This window comes from Echiichthys vipera (assembly GCF_963691815.1).
Source record: "Echiichthys vipera genome assembly, chromosome: 7".
NCBI classification, from domain to species: domain Eukaryota; kingdom Metazoa; phylum Chordata; class Actinopteri; order Perciformes; family Trachinidae; genus Echiichthys; species Echiichthys vipera.
Genome location: NC_139832.1, coordinates 26,011,385 through 26,036,031, shown reverse-complemented (window position 1 = coordinate 26,036,031; position 24,647 = coordinate 26,011,385). Strand labels below are relative to the sequence as shown.

The 24,647-nt window shown below is 42.2% G+C and overlaps 1 protein-coding gene across 3 annotated transcripts in view; it reads left to right on the top strand.

Moving 5' to 3' along the window:
* bcar1 (BCAR1 scaffold protein, Cas family member) overlaps positions 1 to 24,647 on the top strand; it is a 101,014-nt gene that overhangs the window by 49,708 nt on the left and 26,659 nt on the right. For all 3 annotated transcript variants that reach the window (XM_083916118.1, XM_083916117.1, XM_083916119.1), the window contains one exon: positions 20,213 to 20,938. In XM_083916118.1, the coding sequence (XP_083772244.1) occupies positions 20,213 to 20,938 (726 nt within the window). The remainder of the gene's footprint in view (positions 1 to 20,212; positions 20,939 to 24,647) is intronic.

The window sequence follows — 24,647 nt, the reverse complement described above, 5'->3', positions numbered from 1 at the left end:
AGAAGATCGTTGTGTGTGTAACGAGTAATTACACGCCAGTAATTAGTGTGTAATTAATATAAAATAAGACTCCACTGTTGTGGAACCCAGAGGCAACCATGCTAAAGCCTCCCTGTTGACTGGTGAACTCTTCTGTTTATTCAGATGTAATGTGAATTTTACACTTTTAGTGGAAAAGAATGGGCTGAAATGTCAACTGAGTAATGCTGTTCCTTTCTATAGTCAAACGCTGGCGTTCAACTCTGAAATGAAAGAATAGCCCATCAAGAAAGAAAAGTACATTTGTATTAATCTCTTAAAGAAAAGGTGTGTTACATCTGTACATCTTTCAGAAAGAGGACCTGAACCTAGCCCCACATGTGTCCATGTCAGGTTAGACTGAAAGTAGTAGGCCCATAATTTCTTCCCATCTTCATTTATTACATACATAACTCCTGCTACAACTATTACAATACATATTTACAATACAGCCTGCACGTCAGGTGATAACACATAATGACTGTTAAGGCAACATGTATAAGATTGGTGCCTGATGGCTGATGGGACCAGGTTGAGTTCCAGTCTGGGTCAATTGGTGTTGACTGTCAGCAGATAAAGTCATGCAGTGTGTGATATGTAAAGACTCTAATCCGAAGTGTTCATATCTAGTAGCTGCCAGTATTCACTCAGTTTGACAGACTGCCAAAGACTATACTGGCTCTCCGGATGTACAGCCCTGGGATAAAGCCTGACATCTCGTGCTGGATGACCCCTTTTGCTATCTCCACTATCTATTTTGCAAGGGCACCATTGGCTTAGCACAGCCCAAGATGATTGTGACATAAAAAAAAACCCACAAACAAGGCGAAGCTGTTATTCTCCCATCCCAGAATGACAAGCCGGTGTAGCCAGGCCATATTCCACAGGGCTGTGGAGATAGGTCAAGCAATGCGAGACTGCGCGTCAGATGCCGTGCTCCTTCCAGTATCACTGCTTTCTGTTTTGCAAGGGCACCATTGCTTTATCTGGGTCTTAGCTCTGCCCACAATGACTGTAAATAGTTTAACCACTTGACTTGCTGACGGCTTAGCACGTGAAACCAGGCGTTCTAAGGGATCTATTGGTATTACTAGCATAAGATATAACTGGTACTAGCTTGTTGGTGCTAAATAATGCTCCAAAGTAAAGTCAAATTTGAAGAGGGAAAACTTGCATGGCCATTTTCAAAGTGGTCCCTTGACCTCAGACCTCGAGGTATTTAAATGAAAAAGGTTCTTTGGGTATCCACTGGTCTCCCCTTTATAGACATGTGCACTTTATGCCAGTATCAATGTTAACTCGTAAAGCCAGACAGTACTGCTGCAATGGAATATGGTCTGGACTAGTGAAAGACTAACAGCTAAGAGTGTTATGTTGATGGACATTGCAATGCTCATTCAAAAATTGAAAATGCAAAGATGGAGCTATTATGTAATATTGTCCTGAAAAGTGTTTTTGAAAGGTGATAGTACCAATACAAAACAATACTTTAATACCTTGCTTTGTGATTATACTCTACTACTACTACGACTACCCTGTCTATGGCTCTCAGCTCCAGTATTATATAATATATAGTTCCATCATTTTTAAAAGGCCTCAGTCATTGTCAAAAACAGTTGATCACTGTAGTTTTTATCAAGTGTTTTTCAAAAAGAGGAAATATTGCATTTCTTGGGACTATTTTCAGCAGCGGATTCATCTATAATTGGTGCTCCGGTGAGTAATTCTGCAGTAGAACGGTGTATGTAATGGAAGAACATTCCCCAGTGCAGTGTGCGCCATTGATGTATTGAAGTTTCTGGACAACAATTGAGCTCTTTGGCACGGAGAAAATAGAAAACAGATATGTTTTAATCAGTGGAGACAGGTTTAGTCTGGTTAGTCTATGTCACAGCCACACCACAAATGCACCCAGCTGTCTTTCCCCTCTTGTTTTATATGAAGACATCATATATACAGATCCATGTCATGCATATAAATATATGAATGGCAGTTTCAGTATTAGAGAGGTCCTCATCGTGTCAGTACACATTTCTTTGCTCGTGTATTTCTCCTGACTCACTGACTGAGTCATGGAGGCCTGGTTTACAGCAGGAATTCCATTCTGTCTCCTGCATGACACACACACACACACACACACACACACACACACACACACACACACACACACACACACACAACCAAGGTTGTACTGGCTCCGGTGATTAGCTGCCCACCCCCATCTACCAAACCACACACATACAGATCCGCCGAACACCGTGACCCCTGAAGTTAAAGCACACACAGGTGTCACCCATAAAGTCAGTCAGTCAGTGGAGCAGTGAATCAGCCAATCAAAACACAGGTCAGTCATCCAGTAAAGATATATTCTCTCATTTAGACACCATGATCCTGACTTTACCTGACAGTTTCTCCCAGTACACCAGCAAAAGTAGTCCTATGTGACTCATACATGCCAGCAGACATGACTCGGTAGACAGAGTCACCTTTGACCTACATACCATGGGGGTTCTGGGACACTGCACAGAGCACCTGAAAAGGCTTTAGAGAGGCCGCAGACGGACAGTTTTGGGCCTCAGAGATCACACTGCACAACTTAAAAATATCGATGCCTGATGGTCTTTATCATGTTAAATGAATACCCGTGTTCACCAGGGTTTAACCATAAATACACACACACACACACACACACACACACACACACACACACATATATAGGCCATATATATGGCAGATATTGGGTTTGGACCAGAGAAACCTCTTCATAGATATGATAAATAATAACAGAAAACAGAAGATAAAACCAAAAACAACACAAGTTCTATCATAAATTCTTCTTTTATCCATACCGCAGGAACTAGGAATGATCGTAGTTCTAAGAACACTTTTTTGGGGACTTTTTGAGCTTCTACTTCAGAGTAGGTACTCTCAAAGCACAGGATCTACTAGCTAGCTGTTCACCAGTTAGCTAGGTAGCCTGCTAATTCCACCATACTTTCATGTGGGGTCATCCATATGTTTCCCAGGTCCTATGTTCCCTGGTCGCATGAGCCATTGCTGATTTTTTTTTTTTGTCAGGGTTAGAGGTTCTGGTTAGGGTCAGGGTCAGGGGGTAGTGTTAGGGTCTACATAGGCCTATTTGCCGGGGAATTTGGCACTGATTGTGGAATAAATAAAAGACCTGGGAACAAAAGACCTTCTTTGAGAAAAGCTGGGAATATCTGATCTTTTTCTTAAAAAAGGGTCACATACAAAGCGGGGAACATAGTTACGCTCCCCTTTCATGCTATGAACTTCAATCCAGGAAGCAGCATCTTCAGCCTCAAGGCCACCAGGACACCCAACATTCCTTTTATTCAATAACCGACCATGTTTGAACAATGAAATTGTCTTGTTACGTCAGTTCTCTGTCTGTGAAATCTGCCAGATAAGTGACCACAGTCACTGTGGAAATAAATGCTGCAGTGTCTATGAGACACATTGAGATTTGGGCCAGTGGTGAAAGACAAGGCTGCGTCCTGTTCTAGACTGACTCAGACCACTCTAGTCATGGACTACCCATTAGCGAGAACACTCCCATTCAAATCAACAACATTCTTAGTAGTCAGTAGTCATCTCCCAGAACGTGAACAGACATCAAGTTTACTTTATTCACTCATTAATAGGACAGGATGTTTCCCCAGACCGAATCCCTGTGTTGTCTTTTAATTACTGAAAGGCTTCCTCTGCTATGGATTTGTGTAAAGATAGATTAAAGGCAACATTGTGGCTCAGTTGTATGGCACTGTCAGGTCATAGTGAGAAATCTAGAATGCCTATTCTTCACTTGTTCACCTGTGTGTGTTTCTACAATCTAAAGACAGGACATGAGTCATTATAGAATCTCATTAAAAAAGGAAGCTGTTCATGCTTCAGGTGTAACGAAATAATCTAGACTCGTAAGGTCCTTTCAACTGCTCTTTGTGATCTATTGAATGAGACCATTTAGTTTAGATCATTTTAACATTTTCTTTCCAAAGACCTACAGTGTTTGGCTGATAGAATCTTGTCCAAATATACCAGGAAAACCTACAGCGTAGAAATATCAGGTTTTTATTTTATGATTGTAGTTGCTTTGCAGAGACGCAATGTGGAAACACAAATGGTAGATTAAGCAGATTGGTTTGCATCTTTGAAGGACAGGAATAAAAAAGTCTAGGGTGATAAATACCACAAAACAGGTGCAAATGGACGGACTCAGTTTCTTGAATTGTTACATATTATGACTCAATTCCCTCCTATTTATCAAGCTTTGGGGCTAAGCATAAGTATATCTTAAATCTATTTATTATTATTATTATTGCACAACACAAAACCTTCATCTATAAATACTGTATAAATTCAAGGAAATATATTAAAGTGGTTAAAACATTAAGGCTAAATGGGTTTATGCTTTGTGCTTAACCCGCATCTCTGGAATTCATCTTTAAAACAATATAAAGAAAATCAAAACTGCAACAATTCATAAGCGCTGATCTACTGTGCAGGTGTGGGACGCGTCCTCCAAGCGGACAGAAACAGTATTTTTGAACTACTACTATCTGTGATGTCCACCATTGTAGGTATTTAGTATTTACCTGTATCTTTTGCACAGCACAGTTGAGAACAGTAAACAGACAAACGACAAGCTATGAATCACTGGATGTTTTTTCCTCCAGCTCAGTGCTGAATCACAGAGTCAACGCTGCAGTCTCAGCTGCAGCTTTCTCAACAGATTTATGTGAGTGATCAAAGTGTCACAGTTCACCAGTGTGGAGATTTACGCCTCTGTGGTTGTGAAACCATTTGAAACCATACACCTTTGCTCAGTTGTTTTTCGCATTTTTGTTGAGATATAGCAATAAAAACTATTGATGCTTTAAACACAGCTTCATGTCGCAGTGGTTTTGTGCACATAGTATTCCAGTGTACAGATGAAGTCTTCAGCACTTCATCACAAGTGTGTTTTGAGCAGAGGAATGAAGACTGTAATCTTGCCGACATACACACTCGGTGATCAGAGGGTGTGTTCGCAGGGTTTAGCTCAGGTCTTTGCTACCTGTGTTAAGTGCAGGTTAGTAAAGCCCTTAAACACAGGTGTGTTTGTGGGCTGCTCTGTGGACACACACTCAGATCTTATGTTGTGTCCTACCCATTTCTCAAGGTGTTTACAGTCATGGTCCTTGATGCGCCAAATTCTCCCCTTCCCCAAACAGAAATCACTTTACATGATCACGATGTCAGGGGGAATGAATGTAGTGAAACCCAACGCCAATTCAGTCTGATAAAATAGCACCCAGAAATCCCAAATTAGAGTTAGTTTTAAGGCAACGCATATAAGATAAGATGAATTACCCCAAGCCACTGTAAAAGCAGTTCTACGTGCGCAAGATGTTCTCTTCCTCCTGCAATTTCCCCCTGTTGTGTTAGAGGAGAAGCTGCTTTGAACCAGCCGACTATCTGTGTGTGTGTCTGGCAGCTACCCATAAGTTCCTACCATGGTTTTCTGTCAACAGGTTAAGCAACACTCAGGCCACGCCTACCTGAGCCTCTCCTGTGCTTCAGGCTACACAATCCCTGCTGTTGTTTCTGCTGTTAGTCATAGCCCGGAGGCAGGAATTCTTCAGCCGGGATCATCACTTGTTAAAGCTGCAGCCCTAACTAGCACTTAGCGGGCCACATAAAGCCGGGGCTGTTGGGAAAAGACAGATTTTGCTGTATTTCTACAACACCAAAGGGTGCAAAGAATGATCCATTACATGCATGTCTATTTTTAATTTCACATATTTATATTGTGAACCTTTAGAATGAAAAGTTTCTAAGGAGCTCATCCGAAAGCACCGTAAGGGGAAACCCTCAGATGGCCTTCAGGGACCATTTTGAAAGGGTCACCTCCCTCAAAAACTCCAAGGAAACTGAAGAATTCCCAAAGAAAGACAACTTGGGTATCTCTGAGAAGGCTTTCCTTAAGAAAATACACACACAGAGGCACTGAGGGACATCTGTGGAAGTCCGACAGATCATCACACTTAACGAAGCTCCTTGAGAGCCAAGGAAGACATGATTTACAGCTGTTAAACTGATCGTCATGGGTAACATGAGCGGAGTTCTAGGTTTGATAAGCATACGTCTTTTCATTATTCTACTTCAAAGACTAAAAAGTCTGATTTCACAGCGCCAGAGGTTTACCTCAGAACTGTACTTTGGTCAAGCATTTGGATCATTGAACACTAGAGCTCTCCACTGAAACTAAATTTAACACATAAGTCCATTTCACACAGTCACTTCAAACCCTTTTATCATGCTGCGGCCAACACCGGAGGAAAATAAACCTCTGAGGGTGAAGAAGGAGGGTGATTCACACAAAGACCGCAATGAAAATGTCTTAACAACGAGGTTCAGGAACTTCTGTCAGTAAGGACCGGTACTGAAATCATCAGACAGGTTTAAGGAACATCTCATGACTTGATTCTCAGACATTGTCCAGGCTTCATATGTAAAAACCGCTATAGTTTCACACAAAAATGTAAAAATAATGAGTGACTAATATTGAGAGCCTCCTCCATGTACTCTGGGCCTGTAAACATCTAGATGCTCTATTGGGTGGAGGACTCTTTCTGCTGTTGTACAAATCAGCCACACACTCAACTATTTCTCAAAAACAGTCTGACATGCCAGGTCAGGAAACGAGGGAGAGGGGGAGGAAGGAAGGACGGACTGAAGGAGAAAGAGGTGGAGGTTGGGAGAGAGACAGAGAGAGAGAGAGGGGAGGGAAGAAGAGAAAGAAACAAAGAAAGGAATAAATAAGAGGATTTATATATATATGTGTGTGTGTGTGTGTGTGTGTGTGTGTGTGTGTGTGTGTGTGTGTGTGTGTGTGTGTGTGTGTGTGTGTGTGTGTGTGTGTGTGTGTGTGTGTGTGTGTGTGTGTGGTGACACCTCTGGAATGTGAGGTAATAGGAGAGTTGTGTGTTTGTCTGTGGAGGCTGTGGAATGTTGTAGTAAGTGTGTGTGTGTGTGTGTGTGTGTGTGTGTGTGTGTGTGTGTGTGTGTGTGTGTGTGTGTGTGTGTGTGTGTGTGTGTGTGTGTGTGAATGTGTGTGTGTGTGTGTGTGTGTGTGTGTGTGTGTGTGTGTGTGTGTGTGTGTGTGTGTGTGTGTGTGTGTGTGTGTGTGTGTGTGAGAGAGAGAGAAAGAGAGAGAGAGAGAGGGTGAGAGGCAGGCCCAGGCTCGCTTCAGCAATAACAGGGATACAGAACACATACACATACACACCTTAGCAATGCGGAGATACACACATGTTGTTCCACAAAGACACGAGGCCAAGTTTCAGTGGAGTATCTGCAAAGTGCATCTAACATTCAAGTGGATATTTCCAAAGATGCCAAATGTGTCTTACAGGATTCCCCAAATATCTATAATATGGCCTTTAAATGAAATGGTTCAGTCATAAAAACATGAAATATTTCATCCATGTCAACAACAACAACAGATCGCTTCAATCAAATTTGAAGCAAAAATGACCTTAAGTGATATGTTAAGGGGCTTTAAGGTGCAACAATGTGGATATTCAGATAATTCTTTGAGTCAGGCAAAAAAGCCAAACACCATCTGAATATCTTTGAAACATCTGCTGTGGAATTTACTGTAGAATTCTGTGTGTGTGTGTGTGGGGGGGGGGGGGGGGTGACATTTAAAGCAAACATCTATGTATATCTCTTTTTTAATGTTATGATATGCACTTATTCACTTACACTTAAGGTCAGACATGTCATACGAATACAGTAAAATACAGTGAAAGCAGTACCTCGGGAAGAAATAAAACCAAAACCATAAGCACAATCTCTCTCATGTGCTCTACTGTCATGTGGAATCTTGTCCAGAGATGCAACCCATGCTTTACACACTCACAGACACACAGGTTTGTCCATTTGAGCTCTGCCCCAGCAGAGGGATCTTTTGTACACCGTGTGTTTCTTAATTACTGTCAATCACGTGTGTATGGTGTGGAGATTATATTGAAGATCATTTTTTGGGCAGTTTTCAAGCCTTTTATTATACATGACAGACAGGAAATGGGGTGAGAGAGAGAGGGGGAGACATGCAGCAAAGGACCGCAGGTAGGACTCAAACCCGCGGCTGCTGCCTCGAGGAGTCTTTAGCCTTTTTACATGGGGCGGCTGCTCTAACCACTGTTCCACCGGCCGCCCCGCCCTATGAGTCTTTGTCCTTGTACCTCATTATCCTCATTAGAAACATCTTCTCATCTACAAGTTTATATGAAATCTTACTATATAAACCCATGCACAACAATTAGTTTGATATTTGATGAAAGATGACGTCCTATTAAACGCAGAACGGTGCATGAGCTTGACAGTTAAGTTGAGGCGCCGAAACAACTTGGTTAAGATGAGAAACATGAGAAAAAAGGTTGTGGCTTAGTACTTCCAGCGCACACCGGTCCCCCAGGGGAAAGTCCTGTGTTGTGGGACCCGTCCACCACCCCGACCCTCCTTCCTATGAGGATTTTGGATGTAACTTCTACAGTGATACATTTGTGGATTGCATACACATAACAGTGCACTACTTTTCGTAGTTACATGTACAAAGAGTGAATAAGTACACCCTGCATTGCTCCACACGAGAAGACACCGTCTCACCCTCGTTCAGCCCAGTCAGTTCCGCCTCGTTGTGCCTGGCTCCAGCTAACCTCAGATAGCCCAGACTCACCCAAATTGACTCCTGGCTGGAGGGAAAACTGAGCTGTTTGACTCACGGCGGGAGAGCGGGGGGGTGAGGGGTGGGTGTGGGGGGGTAGACGGAGCAGAAGAACAACAGGAGAGAAGAAAGAGGAAGAGCAGACATGCATTGTGACTGCTGCAGAAAGGACAGGGTGGATGGAATAGATGAAGAATAGGTGAATAGGCACACACACAAACACATAAAACCTCTTGTGGCAGGCTAGTATTTGTCCCCAGGGGTCAAATAGGAGGCAAGAGACAAAGGACATTAAGCCACACACACACAGGCACACACACACACACACAGGCACACACATACACACATCCACTCACTCACTCACTCACTCACACAGATGAGCGACCTGTCTATACTGCGCTCGCTCTACCAGCTGTTCACATTACTTTCTCCTCAGTGGACATCTCTCCGTTCTCCCTTTCTCTCCTTTCCCTCCTGCTGGATGTTTTAAAAACAAAACTTGCCAAAAAGAAACGTCACAAAACCTTGTTTATTTGATTCTTTATTATTAGCTGTGTCATCACATTGACTGGTAGTCATTAAGTATCAGTGTAAAGATGTTATTACAGGAGACAGCAGGTCACTTCACTGATAGATAGTTGACCACACCAGTGTTCTTGCTTGTTTTTGCCCATTCACAGAAGATAAGATAGTCCTTCATTAGTCCCACAGCAGGGACATTTGCAACGCTACTCTGGGTTTTAACAGGCAGTGTGTTTCAACTACAGCGCCGCTATATCTGTAAAGTGCGGTGGATTCCAAGCTGAATTGTGTCACCACAACATGGTGCCGTATCTTTCTATTTATACGTTTCTAAGTCAAATCACACGCTTTGCCACTTAAAAAGTTGTGTTTGGTTACATGTATACAGTGTTTTCTCTCATATATTGGTGCATCATGTATCAAAGAAAGATACATATTGCCATCAACTAGCTAGTGGTCATTGCTACAATACTACTACTAAATAATATATATATATATATATATATATATATATATATAAAACTAAGCAGGAATACCAACTGCCTGGGCAACCTTCCGCCAAGATAAGTGTCTCCTATTAACATCCCTGCTGTCGTCCATTTAAAAAAAAAATCTATATTAATTTGCGGTGGGATTTTACATATACTGTAGAGTGTATGTACACATAGGTGACTACATTGGAAGAAATGAATATGTAAACACAAAAACCCCCAGCAAACAGTAAAAAGGAGTAAACAGCACACATATCACATACAGTAAAATAACTGCTAACCATCATAAGCTGAACGTTATGACTACAATTTCCAATTTTGATTGAACTGCTGATCATTTTTTAATTTTTATTCATTAATTGATTGTTTATTCTATAAAAGTCATATTTTACCAAGAGCTCAAGGTCATCTTCAAATGCCTTGTCTGTGTCAAAGAGGACGTCAATGGTGTATATTGACATCGTACGTAATCGAATCGTTTCAGAGTCACGTTGTGTTGGTGATCAGTGCATCGCTCACCTTTGAGCTTGTTTTCTTTTCATGTATATGAGGGATTACCTATCCCATCACAGTCAACATCACGTCTGCTGTGTTTGCAGACACTGATGCTGTCATTTTAAAGGGACTAAAACTGTCAGTCTCATCGTGGCCTGAGCGAAAAATAACTTCTTAATGTGCTGTAAAACTAAGATTTGCTTTACATGCTTGATTCCGTGTTTTCATACTAAATGTAGATTCAGCTGTGAATATTATTCCAGGGATGTGAGACATTCACCACATTTCTCCTGGAGACACAGTTTGTGTTTATTGCTAGTTTCCGGCATAACTGCTGCATTAAGATGCAGATGAGCTGATCAAAGTGTGTGCTTTCTTTTAAAGTTGAAGGCTTTTCTAGGCATGCATATGGTTTATGCATCAATATTTATCCTCATGGGCTGAATAGAGGGGTTGGAAAACAGCCACATAATGACCAAACATCACTAAGGCAACAAAGTCGAAAGCTCTTACTGTGTAATTCATGTTGACCCATGCCCTGCTCGAAGGACTAGCACAGATAAACACCCGAATGCACCCATTCTTATGAATAATATACTGCTGTGGAAGTTATTTTGATTCAGGTGTTTAGTTCTCAGTGAAATCATCTCTGGGCTTATCTTAACCTTCAGCCCTTTAAACTCCTCTGTTCCTCTTAACCCTCTTTTTTGTCAGTTCTGCTCTCTTTTATCCTCTGTCGTCTCCCCGATGACACAACGGCATTGAAGCTGGCGTCGCGCAGCGGCAGCAGGTTGTCCGGACAACGGTCGCTGTGGTAACGTCACATTGTTGAGGCCTGATTCTGCTGGGATTCATCCCGAGAGGTCTGGGTAATGTGATTAGCTCCCACTGTGTTCTCATTTCTCCACACTCTCAGACTGCCTCCGCAGAGTGGATGTACAAGTGTCTACTTGATGGCTTTCTCACGCTGATTAGCAGACAAGGATGTTTGCGGGCTTCCAGCCATGTCTACCCACAGCTGATTGGGACCTTTTAAAGGTGAAAGTGTGGATTTAGCACTCAATGTGTTTAATTAGTTTTCACTGCCAGAATGTAGTACTTTTAAATGCTAATGCCGTAATTCCATAGACAAGTCTTCACTCAGTTTGGCTCAGTTAGTCAGGCCGGCGCGGCTGGGGTTTGTTTTTCCATTACAACAGGGCTACACACTTGAAGAGGTGTCTTCAGTGGCTCGACTTTTCGGGACAGACCTACGGCAGCTCTGTCTATCTGTATTTTTTGTTTAGTTTAGTTTTTGTATTTTTTTAACATCAGTATTCTGAAAGCACCTCTCATGTCACAGATGTCTTGGATTATCACACTGTCGCCAATGTTTGAGGTCCAAATATAAAGGGTATTGCTACAGACTGTTCTTATGTTGTGACGTCTACTTTTGCTAGTAAGAAGGCTGCAAAATAGTGGATAAACACGTTTCCAAAATAAAAGCCCCCCCTTTATTTACTGTAGTATCCGCTAAGCTCACCTCGAACCTCAACTGAGGTAGAACCAAAAACGTACCAGGTACTAGCCTCAACTTTGGCTAATGGAAAATCAACAATGAGTAAGTCAAGTCAGCAGAACCATTAAAAAACACCATAAGTGAACACCAAAATGTTAGGTTCCACAAATAAAAACAGGTACTTTTTATTTTACACCAGCCATCGAAAGCATCGGTCCAGAGCCAACTTCAAATAACATCATATTATAACACAATGTTACTACACATTACAGAGTCCAAGCGTCAACTGTGTTAAACTTGTTTACAGCTTTTCTTTGCATTGCTGCTTGCAGGTGGAAGGTTTTGCTGTGTGCCCTAAAGGTCTTCGCAGGTCTAAAACTCTATCTTCTGTTCTGTAGCAAACCAATCTTAGCGAACAAAAGATGATGGCCGTTGACTTGAGCTTTGTGATGCTTCTCACAAATAAATGCCTACACTTAGCCTACAATCCAGATGGCTAAAGGGAAACCTACAGTACAGTCTTCCCAAGTTGCCTTGTTACCTGTTGTAGGTTAAGTTTATATGTGTTTGCCTTGCCTATTTCCTCTTTGACTGTGATGAAGACACAGTAGCTTGGAAAATGAATCAGTGTGCTCCAGTCCTTTTGTTTCCCTTGGAAGTTCTCTGTCCTTGAGCTGACCTGACCGGATTCAGCCGCATGCTAGATGCGCAGAGAACCCTGTTTTTGGTACTGCTGATGTCTTATTTGGGACGACCACATTGGAAGCACATCCTGGATCCAGAAACACCAAGACACGACCTGACACTGACCGTAGTGCTATTTCACTGGACAGTTTGTTGATATGTAGCAGCTGTTCAGCAGAAGTGAGAAAATGCCTTGTATTGGTTTGTTATTGTTTTATTTCGGGCTGATGTCTTCCGGTCAAAAGGACGATTGTTTGGTCAATATGCTCTTGTCGTTGTGTTGATTTCAAAAGGTCAGACGGGTGTCGCGTGTTCTTGTGATATCGTAAGACTCCCGCGTCCATGCTGTGGAATATCCCGCAATATCCGCAGATGTAAAAATGGCGGCACAAGGTAGAATATTTACTCTGGATGAAGTGAAGGCTCAAACAAGTATGGAGAGAGGACAGACGTGCAGATACAATCCAGCATGATCCATTCCTTATCCGTTGTTCAGCACTTTTACATGTTGGAAGTGACTGTTTCTGTGTCTTTGTGGTAGTCTATGTTTCGCGCCCCTCCTCCACTGTGATTGGATGGCTGAGTAAAAACAGTATCAGTGATGAGTGTAGCATTTTGTGTTGAAGGTATTTCAACTCTCTGGGACCAGAAAAAAACCTCCAAACTCGCATCACCTCATTTATTTTGAAGGCAACATCTCCTTATCCATGAATTAGTCAAGGCGTAGTTTCCAAGTAGCTGATGTCGTTCAGTCAGGTGTGGAATTTAGTCAGGATCCATAGAAATATTTTTCAAGTGTAGGCATGTACTTTACAGTGAGGTGTGAGAGCTGAGCACCAGGGAAGGAAGCAAATAGAAATGTCACAGCTACACATTTCTGCTCTCTCTGTGTTCTCCAGCCTCTCTCCCTCTGCTTGACTAAAAATCTGCCATAATTCCCACAGTCACCTCTGTTTGCTGCAACATGTTCATTTGATGTTGACACATGAAAGAGTAGAGAAACTAAGTGGAAGAAGAAGATGTTTCTTTGCTGGGTTTTGTTAAAGATTTTTACTATTCTGGCCTATTTGATATCTGAGTGTCAGTATCCGTACAAACCTGAAACTTTAATTTTCTACAAAGCTGTATTTATATATCTGACTAAAGAGTAAGACGATTATTTGACCAGATATTAATTTTTTCAAGTTCAGCACTTCAATCATTTTTACATCACAAAAGCAATTCCATTCATTCATCCATCCAAATCTTCAACCGCTTGTCCCTATCAGGGTGGCGAGGGGCTGGAGCCGATCCCAGCTGACATTGGGCGTGAGGCGAGGTCCACCCTTGACAGGACGCCAGTCTATCACAGGTCACATAGAGACAAACAGAGACAGACAAACACAATCACATTCACACCTACGGGCAATTTTTTAGAGTCATCAATTAAGCTTACACCTGCCCCAGCCGGGACTTGAACCAGGATCTCTCTTGCTGTGAGGCGACAGTGCTAACCACCACACCACTGTGTGTCCCATCATATCATTAACCATCTGTAAAGAAAAAAAAGGAAAAAAAAGGTGACAGTTAATTTCCCTGCCTTAAAGAAAAGTGGCAAGTTCAGTCAGCTGCAACTAATGAATGTTAAACCTGTGAGTTGGTCATATTACAAATCAGAGGTGTCTCCTGCATTGACCTCGGATCCAGCTACACCGTCACAATTTATATTGCAGTCACAATGGTGGTCAGAAAAATCATAATTAGATATTTTCCTGAACTCATTCAGCCGTTAAGACCCAGCGCTGGGAGATACTGCCATACAGTGAGTGAGAGAAAGAGATAGTGTGTGCTATAAAACACTATTTAAACGTATTCATTAACAGGATTCAGTCTCATTAGGAAACCGATCCATTTTTATGGCAGCTACATTCAGGGTGAACTTCATTCCAAAACCCGAGCTGAGTCTTTTGATTGGACAAACTCACTTGGTGTTCACAGAGAGACAGAAATAGAGAGAGCATGAGAACCTATTCAGGGTGATTCGGAGACCTCGGGGTCGAGTCACTGACTCATCGTCCAATCAGGAGGGTGTGTGAATCATCCTCATTGCACTTCCTGTTTCTCTGGACACTGGAATGAACTAAAACGGGGGATTTCTGTGTTCTGTAAATGATTTCGGTTCAGGTGTCTACTTGATAAAAAGCTGTTTTAATTAAACATGTCCATGTCTGTATTTTATAGATAATGAAATTCTAATATTGGCCTCATGTGTCGGTGTAATCCTCCAGTGTGTGTCTGTGTGTGTGGGTAGGTCGGTGGGAGGGTAGCACATATGTGAGAGAGTGACCCAAGTCAGGCCTCAGTAACTTTGCTCATTTCTCTAGTGAGAGAAAGAGCAGAGAAGAGACAGCGAAGTGTATTCATCATCCACTCAGCACTCACACAAACAGAGCAGTTTGGCAGTAGCTCTGGAGTGTGTGTGCACATACAGTGATACTGGAAATACCCACAGGGAGAATAAGACAGAGAAAGAGATGAGGCACATACCGTATATCTGAATGAGTGGGACAGTGTGTATCACAGACATTCATGTCAGAGTAACCCAGCAGTTGCAGTTGCTATTGGAAACGAATGATGATCCTGATGGTGACTAGGCTGGAAACCAGACAAATCTGCAGAGCTCATGTTCCATTTGCCCAGGCAGGTATGACTGGCCTCTCTCCCATTCACACAGATAGCCGGCCAGATCGTGGGCAGGCCAATCATAATTGCTTATCTTATGTGGGGCGGGTTTAAAATGATGACAGGCAGAGGAGCGCCGTGTTAACAATGCAACCGGCGTTCTCAGTGCAGTGCAGCTTACCAGGCTCATGAATCTCCAATCAAAGTGTCAAACTAGGCAGCGCTGATCCAGTATGAATCAAGACTCTGTTTTTAGTGTACTGTTTAGCATTTGAGAACGTTTGTGTCTCGGCGTCCATTTTTTTCCCTACTTCAAAACAGACCAAGCACAACCTCAACCTCATTTCTTTGATGGGTTGTATGTCTATCCAATTGTGTCTAGAGGAATTTTAGTCTGTAGTGTTAACGCACCTTGGAAATTGAAAATGAACCGAGAGGCTTCAGACTATTACGCATTTACGAATTAGCTAGGTTACCCAACACTACAATAAAAAGGACCAGAAATAGTACAGAGTGATAAGAGAAAGACAAGAAAATGTATTGCAGAATTATGGAGCTATCTGGACTGGACTTTATGATAATGGGTCTTATGGATCAGTGTCAAAGTGATAAAGGTGTGAAAGAACAGCATGGAGTAATGTTAATGTTTCAAACAGTCGAAATGCCAGTGGATAGCCAGCAGCGGGACATTACATTTTTAAGAAGAATATTTCTGGAAATATGTCACACTAACACGCTTACAATCAACAATAGGTTATGTGTATCAAATGGCACTGAATCTTTGGCAGCAAGATAAAATGCCACATTTTTGTTGTGTGACTCTCTCCCTGTAAGAAAGGAGAACACCATGGGTACTGTTCAGCAATGAGAGTTTTTTGGATTGAAAATTATGGAAAATGATTTACTAATTACTAATTAATACATGTTTGGCATCTTTTGGGAGTTTTGTCAATATCTCAATTAAATGATTCATACGATTAAGTTGGGTACATATGGAGAAGGGGTAGGATCAGATAAGTGGAAAGTTTCTTCTCCCAAATGTTGTTTGTGAGAATTTGTATATTGAGTTTGCTGTTCATTTTATAGCAACAGCATGTGCAGATAAGACCAACTCTGTATGAACGATCTGAGAGTTTATCATCTGATTATACTACACTTTGAGTGGAGCCTCCTGCTTCTGGTATATCTATTATTACTGTGTTAAAAACTGTTTCTGCCCAAACTGTTACAACACACAGATACAACACATGTGTTTTGAGTAAATGGGTGGACACCCATAGACACACCTTAGTGTTAATTACCTTGGGGATTCCAGTTGTGAACTCACATTTCTCTAGACTGAGTTCACTTTTTCAAAACTCCTCACACAGCTCTGTTTACATGCACCTCAGCACAATCTCACATCCCACATGCACGAACGCAACCAGGACACGTAACACACATCTCAGGATCAACATTACAACAGAAAGAAGGTCACTCTTTATGGAATGCATGCCGCACTGTGCTTCAATAGGTTTTATATCTGCACAAAATGAAATTAAGTGACTCCAGTAATGCAGTACAAAAATATATATATTCTTTATACATGCTTGTAAAGGCAGCTGCCTGCAGATAAAGAAACTCAACAGTTAGTTGACACCCAGCATGCATTGTGTCCAAGGGGGGCATGTGGCTGCTTGTTAGAAGATCCCCTCCAGTTATGTTTTACGACATATATAAATTGGTTTAATTAATAAAATGATGTATCATTTTTATCTTATATCGTTTAAAAGTAGCAATATCATTCAAAATTTCTTAAACAGCTGGATCTCCTTTTTTCACTGAAAAAAAGTTTTGAGTTCTCATATAAGTGTTGTCATGATGCCAAAATTATGACTTTGGTATGATACCTGCCGAAAGTCAATATTAAAGAAATAAATACGTAAATATGCCAAAATAAATCCCGAAATAAAAAATCTTTAAATAAAGTAAATATATGAGTCGATATAGTTTAATAAATAACAAAAAAAAGTAGTTTTTTGTTCTGTTTTTCAAAGTTTTTATTTCTTTCAGAAGACTTCTACTTCTGAATTCATCATTTGTTACATCTTTTTATTTCCATTTGTTATATTTAAATAAATGGGGTGTGGTTATTTCACAGATTCAGACCAAATTGAGGCATCACGACTCCAGGATGCGCCTCCTATCTTATTCTTGTATCATTAATGGCCTGATAAACGGTAAATTCATTGAATTCAGTGCCCCGTATTACTATTTTCCAATCTACTATAGCTGTCATACCTCATGAAAAAACAAAACTTACAGTATTGAATCACTTCCATTCTTAAAGTACCAGAACTAATAAAATAGGGTATACCATTCTTAACTGCAGGGTATTGAAATATCTTTCTGGTACCAGTAAAGCTTCCATGCATCACTATTCCACATCACACTCTTAGTTACACAGCAGCCGTCCATTGGCCTAAAAGTAATTGTGATGTCACCTGCTGGAAGTCCTTTCCTGCTGGTACTGTACGTTAAACTGAGATTTACGATGAGCTCAGAGAGGCGTTGCTGCTTCAGCAATTGAGAGTGAAAACAACCTTCTAGTGTCATACTCTGCATGTACATCATTCTGAACAGTGAAGCTCAAACAAGACATGGAACAATACACTTTGACTGGGCCATCAGTATAAGATGACAAGCCAGACGAAAAGCAGGAACCCAGAGAAGAAATCTGACTTTTGATCACAAAGAAACTGAATATCCCATAATGTTTCTGGTATTTGTTTCCTTTAAAACCCACTACTCTGTGTATTAATTAAGCTAGTGAATGGAATTGATTAAGTGCGTATATCAGGGTTGAGTGTCTTTCTCTGTCTCATTCCCAGCCCACTCTGGAGCCAACAGGCCTTCTGTGCAGTGAAAGAAAAGTCTGCCTATAAATCTTGAAGCCAATTACAAGGCCTCATTTAGATGGCCAGTGCTTTGTGCTTAGGTTGGTGTGTGTGTGTGTGTGTGTGTGTGTGTGTGTGTGTGTGTGTGTGTGTGTGTGTGTGTGTGTGTGTGTGTGTGTGTGTGTGTGTGTGTGTGTGTGTGTGTGTGTGTGTGTGTGTGTGTGTGTGTGTGTGTGTGTGTGTGTGTGTGTGTGTGTGTGTGTGTGTGTGTGCGTGTGCGTGCGTGTGTGTGTGTGTGCGTGTGAGAGAGTAAAGCTGGCATAGGGCCAGTACAGGCTGTACTAGTCTCTGATAGTTGGGGTGGAACTCAGACACAGAGTGGGAGGAGAGCAGGCTGAGTGGACGACAAATATTGGTTTAGTTTCAAAGGGTTCCAGAGAGACCAGGGGAGGTGTTTCTGTTTGCATGCTGGGGTTGAGTGTGTGTGTGTGTGTGCGTGTGTGTGTGTGTGCGTGTGCGTGTGCGTGTGATGATATTTTTACTGTATTTTTCTGCTCTTCCATCATTAAATGTTCCCGTCATGTAGAATGTGACACTTCTTGACCCTTGTACCAGAGTGTAGGGCTGCTTTACTGTTGCTGTGCGTGCAATGAATAATGATCGTAATAATAGTGATCCCCATTCTGTTCACTAAATGTTGGGACACCACACGTCTGCTGGCTTTTGTGAAATACACACGTCTTTATCAAAACTATGAACTGCAGTTATGGCTTTCTGTGGGCTTGTCCACTGGGATCAAACAGTAGAAGCAGTTCAGTGTCCTTGTACTTTGCCCTCTCTTTGGCTGCATGCAAACACATATAACAGCATGCCATTTATGAAAATGAATTAGACTATGGATGCAGCTGCCACCCTAATTATGTACACAGCTGTGAACATGATTGTTCACTTTTTCTTACGTGTAAGGACAGACACAACCCTCTGTGGCTCAACACAAGGACATGTATAAGCGCTGCTGGGTTCCACTTCCATACTACACACTCATAAGTATCTTAGAAAAGTGAGTGAATGTGCTTCTTTTTTTGAGTTCGCTGTTGATGGACACCATTGACCCAAAATGCATTGCACAGAGGAGGTAGAGGAGCCACTCATTGCTTTAGATTAATTCAAACCAAAATAAAAGGATAAATCACATCTAGATTTTGAGATGACAAAATGTGACTATGACATGAGAGACCACAGTTTGCATCCCAGTTTCTACCAACAGTCAGTGTTTCTTTTAACCCTAACCACAGTCTTTCTCTAATCTTTTGGTGCTCATTTTTTTATCACTTGAGAATTGATTAAAAAAAAAGTCTAAAATCCCTCCAAAATGGCGACCAGTAGCTCACCTGGTAGAGCGGAAGCCCGGTATGATGAGGCTGAGTCCTCGCCGCAGTGGCCCGGGTTCAACTCAAACCTGCGGCCTTTTGCTGCATTTAAACCCGTCTCTCGCTCCCACATTTCCTGTCAATCTACAACTGTGCTTAAAGAAACAAAGAAAAAAGACCTAAAAAAGAACCCTAAATGACCCAGCAATAAGACACCCAGACCATGATGAACACTATAGAAAAAGCAATGCTGTGATTTGGCAAGAATGACATAATTTGGCGTTTATATGCTGAGCATGTGTGTAGTGTAAACGGTTCAGAAACCTCGTTATTGTCAATGTACCTCGGAAAACCACCCATCCTCTGAATGCCCTGGGTCTCTTGTTTGTGGTTGTAAAGTTTCATGAGGTTGCGATTATCTTAGAGGTCACAACAGCTCATTTTATACAAGTTTCAAATACAATGAAATGGCTCTTATGAGGACTAACCTCATCACACATGAACACAATGGGGCTCATCAAAAGCATCAGATTTATGGCTCCTATCCACTTGTCATTGCTTAACCATCAGGACTGTCCGTCATGTTCACACATTTCAGTGTATTTGCTGATTTCAAGTTCAGACTGTTCCAATATGACCTCCCAGTACCTGCCAGCGAATGCTGAAAAAAACACAGTTCACATGTCCCTACAACAGTCTAACATCTTCTTTGCAGTTCTTCTTGTCCCACACACCAACGACCCACAGCCACAGATATGTTACAAAGCAGCCTTTCCTGTTGCCGTTACATTTAACTGTACTCGGGAACATGAGCCAATTTGAGATTGTTCTTTATATTTCTTTTATATGTCTGTCTTCTACAGAACGTGTTGGCCAAGGCGTTGTACGACAATGTGGCGGAGTCTCCGGACGAGCTGTCCTTCCGTAAGGGTGACATCATGACGGTGTTGGAGCGGGACACGCAGGGTTTGGACGGCTGGTGGCTTTGCTCCCTCCACGGTCGCCAAGGCATCGTCCCCGGCAACCGTCTAAAAATCCTGGTCGGCATGTACGACAGCAAGCAGCAACAACAGGGCACGCCTTCCACGCCAGAGCCAGCCACTTCCTGTCCCTCGTCCCAGGTGCAGCGGCCCCTCCCCCCTCTGAGCGCCTACGCCAAACCACCTGCTCTGTCATCTGCCGCCACAGCTACTTCCGCTTCCGGGTTTCCCGTCAAGCCCCTCCACTCAACTCAGTACACGCCTATGCATCCGGCCTACTCCACCCCCAGCCCTGCACAGCCCAACCCTGAGTCTGTCTACATGATGCCCCCCTCCCACGGCCCCAAACCAAGTCCTCAAAGTCTGTACCAGATCCCCTCTGGCCCAAGCGGACTCCCTCCAGGACCCCCCAGCAAGGCCCCAGCTCTAGCGCAGAGACAGTACCAGCTGCATGGGCAGGACATCTACCAGGTGCCACCCTCTCTAGGCCCAGGACTAGGCCAGGGAGCAGCACCTGCCGGGGGGACAGGAGCTGGACATGATGTGTACCAGGTGCCCCCCTCTCTGGATAAGAGGAACTGGGAGAGCAGCAACAAGCCACTGGGCAAGGTAAGAGTGAAGGAAATGATTGTGTAATGGTGAAATACTACTGGATGGGTATACATTTTCAGTTAAGGAAGAAAAAAAGGAACGAAGGAGAGGATGAAATCAAGCTTAAGGTCTTTGTTATAAGCACTAGTTATTGGTAATAATGGCCTTATAACTCCTAATAAGAGGCTTAGTAACATTAACATTTAAAAGCAACAGCAGTTGATCAAAGTGCTGTACAAGTTTCAAGTATATACCGGTAGTTTATAGAGTAATAAAAACACAATAAATAACAACAGACCAGTTTAACAGACAAAAGAGTAAATGTGTTAATTACACTATATAAGTGTTAATAATAGCGTCACAAACATATGGGTTGCTAGATTATTAGACATGTATAAAAACTTGTATTATAATGCACTTATTAGCACTTATTATTATTATCCAGATTTATAAGCCTCTTATTACCTGCAGTATTAATTTAAGCTTATTACCAGGACCTTAATATAAAGTGTTACCAAGAAATCTTGAAACGAGCATGACTGGAAGAAAAACTGGAAGCAAGGAGAAAGGGAATGCAGGAGAGAGGGAGTATATATTGCTGATGCCAGTTCAGAGATGAAGAATGTCGAAGTCGCAGATGAGAAGAGAGCATTTGTTTTAATTGCTCCTGGCCCGAGCTGTGGATGTTTTTGTATCATGCACACACTTCCTGCCATTGTCACACTTTTCTGGTGTTTGTGTGTCTATTTTTTGTCCAACCAAAGAAAAACTCAAGGTTGTTCTTTGTGCTCTGTGATAAGGTTTGCACATATCGGGCTGTTATTGGACATCTGCCAGTCCGTATCATGTGCAGTAGAGTATCAGAGGGTTGTGTAAAGGTGTGGTCCTTCACCTTTTTCTTCTGGGTCTCAGTGGAAAGTTTCTGATCAGTCTTCACACTGGCTCATCACAGAGATGCAGGGAATACAGTGTTGTTAATGAGGTGTGAAACTTTATACAGTTCACATTGCATTTTACATTACAGTGATATAGAAAGGAGCTTTCTAAAGCTTTTTTGTCCATCGTTCGTACAGTTGGTGTTGTTGTTAATGTTCCTGACATCTTTATTCAGACATGACAGAACCGTTCTGGAAGGAAAACTTGTGCATGCAGTACTTGGCGCCTGGTGTGTGAAGGGAAGTGGTATCACAGCGGTGGGCGAGTTGAGAGGTTTAATGATTAAAGAAACTAGCTGAAAATGTATTTTGCTTTTGGAGCCTTAAATAATGACCGGTCCCCCCCCTGCTTAGTCTTCTGTGAGCCTGTTTCATCACCAGATAATTCCACTGCTTAAAGTAGGCCTGTGAATATTCTCATTTGTCGGAAAGAACAAGTTCGCTTGCAGTTACATCTTACTAACAAAATACAATTTTTTTTAGTACCAGGTATTTTTTATTTTATTGGAGGTGAAAGTTTATGAATAATTAGGGGCGCAGCCTCTTGAGTGACAGCTAGCCTCTGACCCTCACTTCTCCGCGGAGGTAAACGGCAGACAGATTGACGTATCTCCCTCCCCCCCAACGCCACATCAATGCCCTTTTTTGGTAAGAGGAAACTAGGCGGAGTCAAAGTCTGACAAGATGGCGCCTCCCATAGGCAAGGACAATTGAATCAAGTGGAGAGAACAGACCTCGACAGAGATGCTACGTCCATTTTTTATAGAGTCTATGAGTGAGACGTGGTGAGTTTATAGTGTCACTCACCAGGTATAGATTGTTGAAATATGTCTATGTCAGCCAGGTTTCTTCTCCCCTTCCATTATCTCCACTATCTATTTTACAAGGGCATCATCGCTGCATCCAGTGCTTAGCGCTGCCCAAGATTATTGTGATTGGTTTAGAGAAATACAAAATAGGCTAGAGTGATTTTCCCCTATCCCAGAAAGAAGCTAGTACAGCCAGACTTTTCTCCACACACTGCAGAACTAGACTTAATTATCAGTGTTGGGAAAGAATAATAATAGGGGCCGTTAAATAATTCATAACAAACCATGGAGAGACTACAAAATGAATTGTCCTCACGCTAGAATGCCATGGCGGCGCTTACCTGAATGAATTTAAGTCTTCACACTCCACATGGCAGCGCCCTGCTGGACTGACACAACCTGCTCAACAGTTCCACCTGATGAGAAGAAAAAGACAGCGAGGAATACTAAGAGAGGAAGGAAAAGACTGCACGGATGACAAAAAGAAGGAAAACAAATTAAACAAACTAAACAGTGTGTGTGTGTGTGTGTGTGTGTGTGTGTGTGTGTGTGTGTGTGTGTGTGTGTGTGTGTGTGTGTGTGTGTGTGTGTGTGTGTGTGTGTGTGTGTGTGAGCGTGGAGGAGGACGACGACGAGTGAAATAATAAGATTGTTAATAATTCAGCTCTGATCTTGTGGTTGGGTGAGTAAGCACTTTATGGTACCAGCAGGTGACAGGCTATGTGTGTGTATGTGTGTGTGTGTGTGTGTGTGTGTGTGTGTGTGTGTGTGTGTGTGTGTGTGTGTGTGTGTGTGTGTGTGTGTGTGTGTGTGTGTGTGTGTGTGTGTGTGTGTGTGTGTGTGTGCGTGTGTGTGTGTGTGTGTGTATATATTGATGATGATGGTGATGTTGGCTCCAGCTGCTCCCCTGTTCCTTAACATATGGACTCATCAGTGCTCCTCGGTCTGTCTCTAACTGCTTCATAATAAATTCATATCAGTGATTCTCTCCCTGAGCATCATGGGACTCCAAAGGTGGATATGTGTCTCGCACAACATATAAAAAAGGAGTTTTTTTTAGAGCAGATATATATGGATGTGGGAAGCGATGCTGGTTGTCTTATAGTGCAGTATGGCATGGTAAAATATGTTTACCATGATGATGTGTCGGCGGTAGAGTCTGTTGACTGCAGCTCACTGTGGCTGTTGCCCTGGTTACTCTAGTCCATATTGCCGTGTGTAGACCAATCTTTATCTAATATAACTCCAGATACCTATTCCAATACCAGGGACAGTGCAGATCTGAGGCTTAACCCTAAAACCTCTGAATGTATCTGGGGGCACACTTTGATTGATAAATATTGCAATATATGTACTATAGAAATAAATTATTATTATTATTATTTTAATTACTTCAAACTCAGAGAAAACTGTCCAAAACAGCCTTTGTATTTCCCGTGGGTAGATTTTAAAGTGTACTCAGTTTTGCCTTTCTGCTGCTCAGTATATTGCTTTAATACAACCACGTTCTTGTCGAATAAAACAAATAAAATAAAGGCAATATTTTTCTATATTATTTCATTGAAATAGTTGAACATTGACCTGAACACCAAAAGCAGCAATAAATAAAGTGGTAGTTACAGTTTAAAGTGCAGTTGTTTGCGACAATGGTAACTAGCTAAGCAAGCACCCAAGAACACCAAGCAAGAACACAGAACCTGCAGCCACAGCGGCCCTTTACTGGATCAGTTTGAGACACCTGATCTAAGGCTGCCGTTGCCCATGTAGCAGCTTCAATTGGATATGATGGTCGCGCTCTGCTGTGGGCATCCCACAACAGCCGTGACAAGCCGTGCAGTTTGGCCGTCATGCACGTTATGAATTGACAGTGTTCCTGTAAGTGTGTCCTCTCTCCCTGTCCATTCAGAATGGATCTGTTGTGAAAGTATCTGATGGAAACCTCCCTCTGTTATCTCCCTGTAAATACTGTAGTGACACTGCACA